At 39.9% G+C, this 14,518-nt stretch overlaps 1 protein-coding gene across 3 annotated transcripts; it reads left to right on the top strand.

Annotated features, from left to right (window-relative positions):
- Positions 1 to 16: 16 nt before the first annotated feature.
- Positions 17 to 5,131, top strand: Tigd7 (tigger transposable element derived 7). Of its 3 annotated transcripts, XM_046443777.2 has the most exons (4): positions 17 to 202; positions 359 to 565; positions 774 to 869; positions 2,043 to 5,131. In XM_046443777.2, the coding sequence occupies exon 4, from the start codon at positions 3,313 to 3,315 to the stop codon at positions 4,960 to 4,962; it is 1,650 nt and encodes a 549-aa protein (XP_046299733.1). In that variant the 5' UTR covers positions 17 to 202; positions 359 to 565; positions 774 to 869; positions 2,043 to 3,312; the 3' UTR covers positions 4,963 to 5,131. The 3 variants fall into 3 exon arrangements, with proteins under 3 accessions (XP_046299733.1, XP_046299739.1, XP_046299726.1); XM_046443783.2 differs by having other exon boundaries at positions 17 to 548; XM_046443770.2 differs by having other exon boundaries at positions 17 to 565.
- Positions 5,132 to 14,518: the final 9,387 nt, after the last annotated feature.

Genomic DNA, 14,518 nt, shown 5'->3' with positions numbered 1-14,518 from the left:
CCTCACGTTGATGTGCCCCACGGCCGCGCGCCCGCGCTCACGGCGCTCGGGAGGGGCGGCTGCCTGCCCCGTGGCACGGGGAACAGTCAACGCTTCCGAACCGACAGGGTCCCGAGCCCTCAGGGCCCGCCCTCGCCGCCCTGCCTGGCACGCATGCCGCGGCCGTCGCTGAGGGGTCCTGGAGAGCAGGCAGTTCCTGCAGGTAGGACCCGGCGCGCCCCACGTGTCCGCAAGGCTTTCTGGAAGGGCCACGCGGCGCCTGCCCAGCGGCTGGGGGCGCTGTTTGCTCGTGAGGCAGGTAGCTCCGGCTCCGCCGGCCTCCGGGCTCTGCCGCTCCCCGCAGCTTGCCTCCCCGCAGGGCTCCGGCCTTTGGTCTGGTCCTGGCAGTGCCTGAGCTCTGCACGAGACAGAAGCGCGCCGGAGGTTCCCCAGCGTTCGCAGTGTCAGCCTGTGCCAGTCAGAGGTTCCCTGCTCGGTGAACTGTGTGTAGCCGGCGCTGGAGTCCGCGAGAAACCCGGAGGGCCGAAGCAACTTCAGCAACATCACTAGTGAGAACTCCAAGGAGGTGAAAGTTGATTTGGGGTTGGGGGAAATTATAAAAGGCCTTGAGGAATTTTCCCCACAGCAGAGTGGGGACACTTGTACAGAAAAGTACAAGAGGAGGCTTGAAAGCTGAAAAAATTAGAATAAAAGATGGGAAGTACATTTTCACAGAGTCAGGCTATGTTTAGAGGGAGAGTTTCAGAAGTAGTTTGTTGTGTTTTTTTTTAAAGGCTTATATGGACCTTATTGCATTTGAGAAAATCAATAACGGAGCTCCAGTTGGAGGGTTTTTGACGGCACATCTTTCTAGGGCAGTTCAACCAGAGGTAAGTTTAAAGTCAGAATGAAGACAGGGGCCATATACTACTTCTGTTTGGGAACAGAATGTTATTATAATCATCTGAGGCAGAGATCATGAAAAAAAAAATACACACACATACACACCCACACATACACATATATATATTTAGTTGTAGATGAACACAATATTTTATTTATTTGCTTTTATGTGGTGCTAAGGATCAAACCCAGTGCCTCACATGTGTGAGGCAAGTGCTCTACCACTGAGCTGTAACCCCAGCCCCAGATCTTGAACCTTTTTAAATGAGATTAAACAGATAGTAATGAGCATTAGTCTCAATCATTTGGATATGTATCAAAGAAGGTTCATTTCCTTAGATCTTAATCAGGTTGAGAATTAATTATTTAAAAAGTAAGTATGGTTCTCAGCCTTTCATAACTAGTAGTAACTTAACATTGAGAATCTCATCACCTGGCCTAATGCTGAACATATAATTAGAACTTATTAAGTTGAATAACGGAAACTTATGCCAGCAGTGCCCTTATATCTCATTAGTTGGTTAAAGGGAGAAGAAGGGGGAAAGAGAAACTGTGGAGAGAAGGAGGAAACAAAGCAAAATGATGAATAGCAAATGAAGGCCACTGATGCTTTTCACTGTGTGAGGTTTGGTGCCACAGTTGCTTACCCTTCCTGTTGAGCCCATAAAAGTTCCCTGGCTCTTGATGCATCTCTCCCTGCTTGTGCACTCTTTTAGAAGTGATGAATGTACAGCTAGGAAACAACAAAATACAATGAATTAATTTGGGGATATCTGTTCAACTGCCATAGTGGACAGTGTTTTTTCTGGGTAACTGACTAGAGATAATGGTGCTACTATTGGCTAACAAATAATATATTCTTTTATCATTTATAATAGTTACCACTTAGTAGTTGCTTGATTTTAGCCTGTCATTGGCTCTACCATCTAAATATATTCTTTCATGATTTTCTTAGTGTTCTGTAACTCAGAGTTGGCATATCTAGCAACAGATGTTTGAGGAAGACTGTTGCTCTGACTCTTCTGGGTTTTTAGATGAGAGATTTGAGAAATCTATATAGTTGGGGAATAAATGGGGCAGTCAGGCTCTGATGTAATGGGAAGGAAAAAGAACAAATACTAATCATTCTCCTCATTTCTGACATATTTTTTTCTTCATAGCACCTGGAGTGGATACAAGTGGCAGTTTTTGTTTCTTATGAAATTGTTTCTGGAATGAAAACCATGGAATTAGAGTAGAACATTTCTCACGACCTGCAATGGCTTTGGGCAGCACCAGGAGCTCCTGAAAGGATTATCTGAGAGTATAGAAAAGTTTGGCAACAGAAGGAACTATGAGAAGCAACTGATCAGAAATACCATTAGAGAAATCTTTTGAATTCTTCAGACAATTGATTCTTGGTGCAAATTAAGTAAAATCTATACTGAAGAGAAATATGAAAAGTATGTTGACAGCCTAATGTAAACAGGAAAAAAAGTGAAATGGTAGACTTTTTTTTTTTTTTTTTAACTGTGGTTAAGTATTTGTAAAACTTCAGATTTAGCTCTGAGAATTTCCATGATTCTGAAGCTTGATATCCTAAATGTGGAACCTTTTCAATGAAAAAGAATAATTGAGAATACATCTTATATACCCAAGAAAGAAGACCTGAGAGTGAAAAAGTGCTACAAACAAATTGTTTACATATAATCTTGGCAACAAAATTCACACTCAGGTTAAAGCTCAGTTTGAGACTGCTATATTGAATACAATAAAGATTGAATTTCATTCATATGTGCAACAGAACCTACTGACTTTTCTTCACTTAGAAATTCTATATAACTGTCCCCAAGCTCTAGCTCTTCAGGTGTTCCAGTGTCAGGGTCCTTGAGGCTTGGGGTCTATACAGGTAGATGAACTGTTGCCCAGTGAAGGCTTCATACAGAGCAACATGAGCACAGTTTTCTGTTCCAGCAGTGAGGTAAAACCAGGTCATTTTGGAAGAAGCCATACTGCATCTCTGCTATACAAGATAACCCTGTCATTACCTTTGAGTTTTTCATACTCCTTTCTCAAGCATCAACTTTGTATTACAGATTTAATCCACCTGGTTCTGTTCTTATGAGCACATGTCTCTCAATGCCTCTACTCTTCATTTTGTCCCTTTTCCTCTGTTGAATTAGAGAATATATGCAGGTACCCCTATCAGGGAGAGAAAACAATGGGGTTCCGAAAACCTATTTCCTGTGTCTTTGGTAGTGGCAATTTTGAGAGTACGTAAGACTGACACTTCAATCATGAGCCCTTATTCCTTTCAGCCCATTACCCTCCAATACAAATGCCGCAACCTTCCAGGACTCTCCACTAACTTTTTGTTATTTTAAAATGTTTTTCCCAATTCAGTAAGGTATTTCCCTTTTATTTTTTTGGCTGTTTGAAATCAAAATCACTATGAATAAGCGAGGGAAATATACAACATTGAATTTGGAGGAAAAAATGAAGGTTCTCAGCAGGATTGAAGCTGGACGATCTCTTAAAAATGTAATGGATGAATTTGGAATCAGTAAATCAACATTTTATGACATTAAAAAGAATAAGAAATTGATTTTGGATTTTGTACTGAAACAGGACATGCCATTAGTAGGAGCTGAAAAGAGAAAGAGGACAACAGGAGCTAAATATAGTGATGTAGATGATGCAGTATACATGTGGTACCAACAGAAACGCTCAGCTGGTGTCCCTGTTAGAGGCGTGGAGCTTCAGGCTGCTGCAGAGAGATTTGCACAATGTTTTGGACGAACAGACTTCAAAGCCAGCACTGGTTGGCTTTTTAGATTTCGAAATAGGCATGCAATTGGGAACCGAAAAGTATGTGGAGAACAGATCGTAAGTTCAGCTTCAGAAAATGTTGAGCCATTTAGACAAAAACTGTCCTTGATAATCAAAGAGGAGAAACTGCATCTAGCTCAGGTATACAGTGGGGATGAGACTGACCTCTTTTGGAAGTCAATGCCAGAAAACACTCAGGCAAGTAGAAAAGATATCTGCCTGCCAGGGAGGAAAATAAACAAAGAACGGTTGTCTGCCCTTTTATGTGCAAATGCAGATGGAACTCATAAGTTGAAATCAATTATTATTGGCAAATTAAAGCTGCCCAAAAGTGTGAGAGAGGACACAAGTTCATTACCTGTGATATATAAACCTAGTAAAGATGCTTGGTTCACCAGGGAATTGTTTTCAGAATGGTTCTTTCAAAACTTTGTTCCTGAGGTTCGGCATTTTCAAATTAATGTCCTAAGATTCCATGAAGAGGATGTCAGGGCATTGTTACTTCTGGACAGTTCCCCAGCTCACCCTTCTGCTGAATCATTAACCAGTGAGGATGGTCGAATAAAATGTATGTTCTTTCCTCATAACTCTTCAACTTTGATCCAACCAATGAATCAGGGTGTGACCTTGAGCTGCAAACGACTTTATAGATGGAAGCAACTGGAAGAGAGTCTGGTAATTTTTGAAGAAAGTGAAGATGAGCAAGATAAAGGGGAAAACGGGATTTCCAAGATTAAAATCTACAATATAAAAAATGCAGTTTTTAACTGGGCAAGAAGTTGGGATGAAGTAAAGCAAATAACCATAGTAAATGCCTGGGAAAATCTTCTTTACAAAAAGGAACCTGACTATGCTCTCCAAGGCTTAGAAAGTAGAGATTACAGAGAGATTCTTGAAAAATGTGGTGAGTTAAAAACTAAGGTAGATGATGATAAGGTGTGGTTAAATGGAGTTGATGAAGAAAAGGGTTTTCCTCCAAAAACTAAAGGTAGAATTACAAAGGGAGTTGCCCAAAGAGAAGGAATTGAGAAGCAGGCTACTGAATTTAAGTTATCTGCTGTGAGAGAAAGTTTGGACTACCTTCTTGACTTTGTGGATGCCACACCTGAATTTCAAAGGTTTCATTCCACACTGAAAGAGATGCAACAAGAAGTAGTCAGGAAACAGTTCCAGAGTAGAATCCATCCAAGAATTGGTAGTTTTTTGACACCTAGGCCTCATAATATTAAGGATACCTTTAATATGCCCTCAACTTCTGGTTCTAGTAATTAAATTTTTGTGTTTAAAGATTTCTGCAGTTACATGATCATGTTTGATGTAAGCCTACTGTAATTGTCATTGTTTTTATCAACTGACATTATTTTGCATATCACTGTTCATTTACATATTGGTTATAAACTATACAGTTTGAAAATAATAAACTTTTGTTTCTTTAAATGTATGAATATATTATTATTTTCTATTTAAGATAGGACCTGGGGCTGGGGTTGTGGCTCAGTAGTGGAATGCTTACCTAGCATGTGCAAGGCCCTGGGTTCGATCCTCAGCACCATGTAAAAATAAATAAAATAAAGGTATGGTGTCCAACTACAACTAAAAAATTAAAAAAAATATAAGACCTGAATAATGAGGAATTACTGTCCCAGATTATCAAAGAGAAAATGGCTGTAAGGAAAAGCACTAATTTATATTCAACTGTGTAGCTCAGTAGCAGAGCACATGTTTAGCATGTACAAGGATCTAGGTTCAATCTGCAGCACCAAAAACAAACCAAAAACTCACGTATTCCCAGCCTAAAGCAAAGAAGCTGTATGCAGACTAATTCTTACCTTTACGAAGATAAAGCTAGATTTGGCTTCTAATTTAATAGTATGCCACACTCTTCTTTTTTAACTCTTACCACCTATTTAGTGTTTATTTTCCTCTTAAAGTAACATGCTGATTATTGAAGGTATGTAAAAAGAAAATACCCAGTCCTATTGACCAATAATATCCTTTTAAAACTTGAGTGTCATTTTTTAATTAGAAGGTTGCTGTGTAAATAAAATATTATACCTTAACCCTTTATGCATTGGATTAACATTTGTTGAGTATATAGGATTGTATATATGTAGATTTACATAATCTTTATACTCATATCCTGACTATGCTCTCCAAGGCTTAGAAAGTAGAGGTGTATATTCTGATCCCTTTTTAAATAGGTAAGGAAACAAATAGAAGCTAGGTAACTTGATAAGGCCACAGAAGCTTATAAATGAGATTTAAATTCTATTTAATGCCAAAGCTCAGACTTTATTATGCTATTTGAAAATTTCCCCCATGTCATTAAAATCTCTTCACAAACCTCAAACATGATGGTTAATTACTATTCCACCATGTGATATATCATATCACTAAATGAACCATTCTCCTGTTAAGTGTTTGTATCTTATTTTTTGAAGTAAGTAAAATGGTGAACACCTTTTTGTAGAAAAATTCAAGTGATTATTTTAAGGAAGGTTTTTAGAAATTAAGCTTCTGAGCTGAGTTAGTAGTACATGTCTGCAGTCCCAACAACTTGGGCTTAGGGCCAGCTGGACAACATAGCAAGACTCCATCTCTTTTTTTTTTTTTTTAATTTAAACCAAGTCAAAGAGTGTGATTTTTTTTTTTAAAGAAAGGTATTGTTTTCATGTTCAGGCCCAGAGTTTGAAAGTACCCCCTGGGCACCAATCCTAGCATTGAATATTGCTATTAGTTTTTGCTAATTTTATAATAAAAGATTGGCACATTTTACTGTTCCCCATTTTAGCACAAGATGTCAGGTGAGCATTTAGATTGATATTTGCAAATAACAAATTTTGCTAAGATAATTAAGTCCTTATTAGCTTTTAATATTTCCTTTCTCATAGGGTCTGTTTCTGAGATTTATATTCTGTTCCATTGGTCAATACCAGGTAACTATAGTGTAAAATTAGCGATTAAATGTAGTGCTGGTATCAACTCTTGCTCTATTACCTTACCATTTTAATCAGACTGGGTTTTTTTTTTTGTTGTTGTTATTGTTTTGTTTTGGGGGGTACTGGAGATTAAACTCAGGGGCACTTGACCATTGAGCCACATCCTCAGCCCTATTTTGTATTTTATTTAGAGACAGGGTCTCACAGAGTTGCTTAGCACCTTACTTTTGCTGAGCTGGCTTTGAACTTGAGATCCTCCTGCCTCAACCTCACGAACTACTGGGATTACAGGATGTGCCACAGTGCCCAAATGAGACTTTTATGTTGAGAGCCACAGCCGAAGGGGTGCCAACAAAAAATATTCCTACAGGAGTATTTTGGCAAGAAGGTCCATTATTATGGATACATTTATCTTATTCTCCTAACACTATTCTTACTAGGTATCCTGAGGCTGTAGGACAATTAATACTCAAAGGAATAAAAGCAGCAAAGGGAGTGTTTGGAATTTCTCCCAATAAAATTATTACTCCATACACTATGAATCAAATTGATGAGTTAGCTAATGAGTTAAATACTTGGGCAATAATCATGTGCAAATCTAATGTTTCATTTGATAACCACTTACCATCTAATCCTTTATTGTCTTTTTGGTCATTGCATCCTGTAATTTTTCCAAAAATGACAAGAAAAACACCTATCATGAATGCTCCAAATATATTCACTGATGGGTCAAATAATGGTACAGCAGCAGTAGTTATCCCTGATCAAACTTTTACATTTTTAGTACCCAAACAATCAGCTCAAAAGGTAGAGCTTAATGCAGTTTTACAAGCTTTTGTGATGTTTAAAGATTCTGTATTTAATTTATTTTCTGATAGTCAGTATGTAGTTAATGCTATAGTATCTCTTGAAGATGCTGGTAGGATTTCCCCTTCTTCTACTGTTTTCTCTTTGCTTTCCACTATACAAAGTCTAATCTGGGACAGAAAAGATCCATTCTTTTTTTTTTTTTTTTTTTTTTAAATATTTATTTTTTAGTTTTCGGCAGACACAACATCTTTGTTTGTATGTGGTGCTGAGGATCGAACCCGGGCCGCACGCATGCCAGGCGAGCGCGCTACCGCTTGAGCCACATCCCCAGCCCCAAGATCCATTCTTTATAGGACATATCAGGGCACATACAGGATTGCCTGGAGCCCTTAGTTTGGGCAATGATTTAGCAGATAAAACTACACATGACATACATATTTTCTCTACACTAGAAGAAGCTATAAATTTTCATAAAAAGTTCCATGTCAATGCTAATACTTTATAAAAGCGTTTTAAAATAACTAAGGAACAAGCTAGACAAATAATAAAACAATGTCAAAATTGTGTGACCTTTTTACCACAAGTTAATCTTGGAGTCAATCCTAGAGGATTGATACCTAACCATATTTGGCAGATGGACGTCACACACTTGCCAGAATTTGGAAAATTAAAATATTTGCATGTTACAGTTGATACTTCTTCTGGATTTTTGATGGGCTCCCTTCATGCCGGAGAAAAAACTAAAGATGTTATAGCTCATTGCTTACAAAATTTTGCCACTGTGGGTGTTCCAAAACAGTTAAAAACAGATAATGCCCCTGGTTATACTTCTACCTCTTTTAAACAATTTTGCTCAACATTTGGCATTACTCATATAACAGGAATCCCATACAATCCACAGGGACAAGGCATAGTTGAAAGAGCTCATCAAACTATTAAAATGTACTTATTAAAGCAAAAAGAAGGAATTGGGAAGGGGTATATATTCCCCAAAGATAAACTTAAAATAACCCTTTTTACTCTAAACTTTTAAAATTTGGATTCATCAGGACTTAGTGCTGCGGAAAGGCATATGTGTCCAAAAAATGTACATAAGCCCAAGGTACTTTGGAAGGATATTCTAACAGGACAATGGAAAGGTCCTGACCCAGTAATTGTCTGGAGTCGGGGGTCTGTTTGTGTGTTTCCACAGGGAGAACAGCAGCCGATTTGGATTCCAGAGAGATTAACCAAGGTCCTGACCCAGTGATTGTCTGGAGTCGGGGGTCTGTTTATGTGTTTCCACAGGGAGAACAGCAGCCGATTTGGATTCCAGAAAGATTAACTAAAGCGATTTCTACAGACCAAAAAGAAGATGATTTGGCTCAAATCCATAACAACTGATATCCAAAACTCCAGTTTGGCTATTCTTACATCTGCAACAGAACCAGGACGCTTTTTTCAATATCTATTTTATTATTGCCCTTTGTCATATCATGAAGTTCTATTTTGTTTTTTGAGCTCATACAGACCTAGGTTAATGTTTTGCTGATCAGTTCTATTTTTTGACTATAGAGTTTTTAAACATTGCAATGGAGATTTCACCTGTAAAAAGTTATAAGGCCTTTACTATAATGTTATGTGTTGTATGTATTATATTATGTGTGCACACTTGTGTTTTGTGTTATATGTTTGAATGTACGTATGTCCATATATCATATATGATGAGCGCTCATGATAAAATGGATCCAAAACTTTTTTTTTCACGTGATTTATATGGTTTAATTTAAATTGGGTAAACAACTGTTGAGGATTGTTTTAATATGTAAACAAAAAAGAAGGTTAACAGATCTGTTTGTTTACTTTCACCTTTCCTTTTCATTATATTTAATAATTCTCTTGAAGACAATGTAAATTGTTAAGAAAATTGTTTTCTTTTAGTGCCTTCTGTAATGTTACATAATTTTTTCTTTAGCCATTATTGCCAGAATTCCTATCTTCATCCCAGTGCTGGTGAAGTCAAAGATAAAACCAATCTACAGCTTCTACAATAGCCATCACTGAACTGCTTGCAGAACTTGCCTGGACACATTGTGAGCTCACCTGTATGCATTGTGAACTATCTGTTGGTGCATCGAATTGTGGTAGTGCTGGAGTATTTTTGCTGATGGTGTCACCGGTGGTACAATTTTTCAAAGGAGCCCTCAATTGGCTTAATGTCATGGCATTTTGCATCCTCCTCTACTAGTGATGGTCTAAAATTTGGGGGCCAACAGAGGTGAGGCAAAGAACCTCACCCCCCCACTGGTGCAAAGGCCTATCCACAAGTATGGCTGTATGCTGGACCGGTAGTCAGTGACGGGTATGATCCAATTGCAGTGGTACCAACCTAAGACAGGAGGCTGACGCCTAGAGGTCAGTTCATCCGATGACGGGTAAGGACCATATGTTGAATTGGACTGCCTAACAGGCACGGTCCCTAAGCCACATGCTTGTTGTTTAAACAGAGAGGGGGAGATGTTGAGAGCCACAGCCAAAGGGGCCCCAGCAAACTTCCAGCTGCCAGCTGATGATTGGCTCACAGCGGCCCCAGCAACATCTAGCTGATTGGCTCCTCGGCCCCAGCAACATCTAGCTGATTGGCTCCTCTGCGGTAATGCTCATTGGACTGTTTCCCTGCCCTTTCAGACCACGGAGCTGCTCATTGGGGGACTTTTTTGGCTCTGCCCACGTGACCCAGCCAATCGGCCTCAAGAGCAGGAGGATTGTGGGAGGTGGAGAGAAGCTGGTGGGGGAGAGAGAGGCTTGTGGAAAGCCGGTGGTGGCAGTTGAGGCTCTGAGGGTTTTTCCTGAGAGGCTGTTTTGTTTGGCGTGTGTGGTTCTAAAAATAAAGTTAGTTTCTTTTGACAAGTGGCTCCTGATTGTGCCCAGCCAGACTGCGGCACTTTTAATATAAGGCAAGTACCCACTTACTATCTTCAGAAATGTTTAAGCTGTTCTTACCTATTCTTTCAAATCAACTTCGGCATTAAACTGTTCAAGCCTCCTCCAGACACACATCAGTTCCCTCTGGAATTTATACATAATTTAATTAGTTTGGTAAGAATTTACACTTACTTCTCTCCATTTGAATGGTAAATGTATAGTTTTTATAGTTGAGTCTTCATCTATTTTACTGTTATTCCTAGGTAGTATTATTGTTACTCTGAGTGGAGTCCTTTATTTTAATTAGTTATTTTAAGCAGGCAGGGTGGCACATGGGAGGCTGAGGCAGGGGGATGGAGAGTTTGAAGCCAGCCATGGCAACTGAGACCATCTCAAAATAGATTTTAAAATGGTGGGGATGTCAGAATCAGTGGTAGAGCACTTGCCTAGCACATGTGAGGCACTGTGTTCGATCCTCAGCACCACACAAAAATAAAGATACTGTATCCATATACAACAACAAAATTATTTTTAAAAGTGTGGTGGTGGTGTGGTTCACTGGTAGAGTACCACTGGTTTAAAAAAAAAAAAAGTAGTTACTGCTGATATATTCTTACCGTGTAAATTCAGTATTTTTAAATGTCTATTACCCAGAACTTACAGAAAAATTAAACATGCCACTGTGTACTCCTTTTCACTCAATTTAGGCTTGCTTTTATGGTTCTTTTAAGCCTACTGGAAGTTGGGAGACCTATGACATTTGGAAGGTTGATTTGATTTTAAAATTTGTCCCCAATTTGTTTTCCCTCCTTTGAGGAGGACTTTTCAAACCATAGGTTTTTGGAAGAAGTTGAGAATGGCACTTGAGGATATTGCTTAGCTCTCTAGTTCTTCTAATTGGGGTATTTTGTGTAAATATCTTTATTCTTTTTCAATGGCAATAAATTCCCAAAATTGAATGACCAAGACTCATACTCATTTTTTGAGAGTAATCACAAATTCTGTTCCATTGGTCAATACCAGGTAACTATAGTGTAAAATTATCTTGAAGCAGATTTGGATGCTTGTGATTTCTGACAATCTTTTGGAGCATTCAAGGTGCCTCAGTGACAAACTAAGAACTTTAACTGGAAGATCTGTCTGAAATCTTTTATGAACCGAATATGAATATCTTCTGCATGCCAGGCACTGTGCTGTTTCATATATAATATTTTGTGTGACATCACCTCAAGTCACTGTTCCATGAGCTAGATGAGCTATGTTAGACAACCACATTTGAATAAAAAAGAAAATGAATAGGAATAAACCTCCACTGGACATATTGAGTACAGACATGACTTTGAGCTCCCTTGAGGAGCAGTAGAAGTTATCTGAAGCATCACATTACTCTGAGCTGGGCCTTAAGGCTTGAGGAGCATGCAACACAGGTTCTTGGATGTGTGCATGTGAATTTCCCTGAAGAAACTGCAAGGTCCCTGGGTGGTTGTCTTAGAGGCATCTGTCAGAGAGCAGCAAAGATGGTTCAAGGGCAGACTGACTTTGAGGGACATCCCAGATTTACACCTTTTTCTGGCTCATGGTACATCCTAATGGCTCTACCTCCTCACTGTCCCTGCCCTGATGTGGCCCTCATTACCCCCAGCCTCCCTGCCACTTTTCCATCCTTCCCCTACCCTGTACCAGGCTGGAACTTGCAGCTACAGCTAGGCACAGTGGGGCCACACCTGAAATCCCAGCCACTTGGGAGACTAAGGCAGGAGAATTGCAAGTTTGAGACCCTGTCTCAAAAATAAAAAGGACTGGGGATGTAGCTCAGTGGTAGAGCAACCCCAGGGTTCAATCCCCAATACTGCAAAAAGACAAGTCCTTGCTGCCTCCTTGGACCATGACAGCCAGCTTGGGATAGGAATGTTGTCACATTCAGGATCACCAGTAAAGCAAGGCTTGTAGGCCTGGTCATTTGCAGTGGTCCTTGCTGATCAGTATGGAGGGCAATCCCCTCAAGAGGCTGGAGCCACAGGCTGCTGGAGTTTGCTTTGCCCGTGCCTGGGAAAGGACTTAAGTCTCTGGATCCGGAACTGCTCTGGGAAACCCAGGCAGTATTCCTGAACTTCAGCTACACTCCTGCCAGGTAGCTTCATATTGGGGAAAGAATTGACACCCCGTTCTAGGAAGGGGCCTTCCTGCCTGGAGGGAAGTGTGCATAGAGGGCTCAGAGTTCCTCATCATGTCTAGAACATGCCCCTCTGCTGCAGAGTCACTTCTTAGTAATTTTCTTTCCCCACCCTTCCTGCATGGAAAAATACCTTGAAGCAGATTTGGATGCTTGTGATTTCTGGACAATCTTTTGGAGCATTCAAGGTGCCTCAGTGACAAACTAAGAACTTTAACTGGAAGATCTGTCTGAAATCTTTTATGAACCGAATATTTATATATTCTGCATGCCAGGCACTGTGCTGTTTCATATATAATATTTTATGTGACATCATCTCATTAAAACAAAGCTGAGTTGCATGTACAGTTTGCTAGAAGGGGAGCTAAATTGGAGATTGGGTGAAGAGTCCCAACAGAAAGCTTTTTAATCTTGGGGTGAACACCTAGGGGAGGAAAAGAAGCCCTCATTATTCTAGCTTTAGACTCTAAGTAAAGCAACATTAGTTGAACAAAATCATAAGATCTGCATGGGTGATTCTATATTATATACATGGATATCGTGTGTGTATATATACATAAATATGAGGACAGGAATGAATTGTACAATCCATGTAAGCTGCCATCTTAAACAGCTTGCTTAGCCTTAACACAGGCTTCACACCACTGCACCCAATTCATGTCATCAGAAGCCATATCAGCCCTTCCCTGCTCCACTGGACTCCATCTGCTGTAGATCCCACATTAACTTCTCTAATCCTCACCCAGTCCAATGTCCCTCAATCACAACACTACCACTGCTCTCTTCCCGTTAACAAGATACATAAAAAAAAAAAAAGGGAGATTAGTAAGAAACACATTTTAAAATTGGCTCCGAAAACCAAGGAAAAGCCAGGTGTGGTGGCACATGCCTGTAATCCCAGCAGCTCAGGAGGCTGAGGCAGAAGGATCGTGAATTCAAAACCAGCCTCAGCAATTCAGCAAGGCCCTAATCAACTCAGTGAGACCCTGTCTATAAATAAAATACAAAAATAGGGCTGGGGATATGGCTCAGTGGCTAAGCACCCCTGGGTTCAATCCCTGGTACAAAGAAAAAAAGAGAGAAAGAGGGAGGGAGGGAGGAGGAGAGAGAACAGGGAAGAAAAGGGGGAAAATCAAGGGAAAACTCACACTGAGGCTGGGCTGAGACAAGACTGATAAAGTGAGAAGGGACACAGTTATTCCCATCACTTAAGAGTGATATTTATTTGATAGTTAATTGCTAACAGATTGCTCCATTGTTTTTTTTTTTTTTTTTGTTGTTGTTGTTGTTTTTTCTCCCAGTGAACAGCTAGTTCCATACCTTCCTTCAGGGCCATATAAGTCCTTCTGATAACTCCCAGAGTAACTGCTGGTACTCTTTCCTATAGATGCACACTCCTAGAATTCCTATTCTCATTCTAATACATGATTTCCCCTAATAATGTTCCCCTCCCCTGTATTTTCCCACCTTTAATGACCAATGACTCACTGACATCAGGAGCATCTTAGCTTCCTTCCTAGGAACCAGCTACAAGAGCCAAATATCCCATCTATCCTGTCTTTTGAAAAAGCCTAACCTGCCTCAAGCTACTTTATAAGAATATAATTTTTAAAAAAATATTTTAGTTGTAGACAGTTATCTTCATTTATTTTTATGTGGTGCTGAGGATTGAACCCAGTGCCTCACATGTGCTACAGCCTCAGCCCAAGAATATAAACTTTCTTAACAAAGAATGGAAAACATTTTCAGTGCTGGGCAACAAAAAGAAAGAACAACTTTGGGAGACCAAGCAGCCATTCAGCTTGACCTTGTTAGTTGGTGGAATCCAGCCCAGAACCCATCAAGCCCACACCTTCCCGAAGCCTATATGCTGCCACCTTTGTCAAAACCTTTCTGACCAACCCAGGAAGTCCACAAGAAGAAAGCTGGGCCTCTGAGAAGAGGCTGGATACAGATCAACACTGAGGTTAAGACAAAGGCCCTTAATCAAGATTCACACACA

Source organism: Marmota monax, unplaced genomic scaffold (assembly GCF_021218885.2).
Source record: "Marmota monax isolate L192 unplaced genomic scaffold, Marmota_monax_Labrador192_F-V1.1 WCK01_AAM20220418_F8-fsc00035, whole genome shotgun sequence".
NCBI lineage: Eukaryota > Metazoa > Chordata > Mammalia > Rodentia > Sciuridae > Marmota > Marmota monax.
Note: the sequence above shows the minus strand (reverse complement) of the source record. Positions and strands in the feature narration are given on the sequence as shown.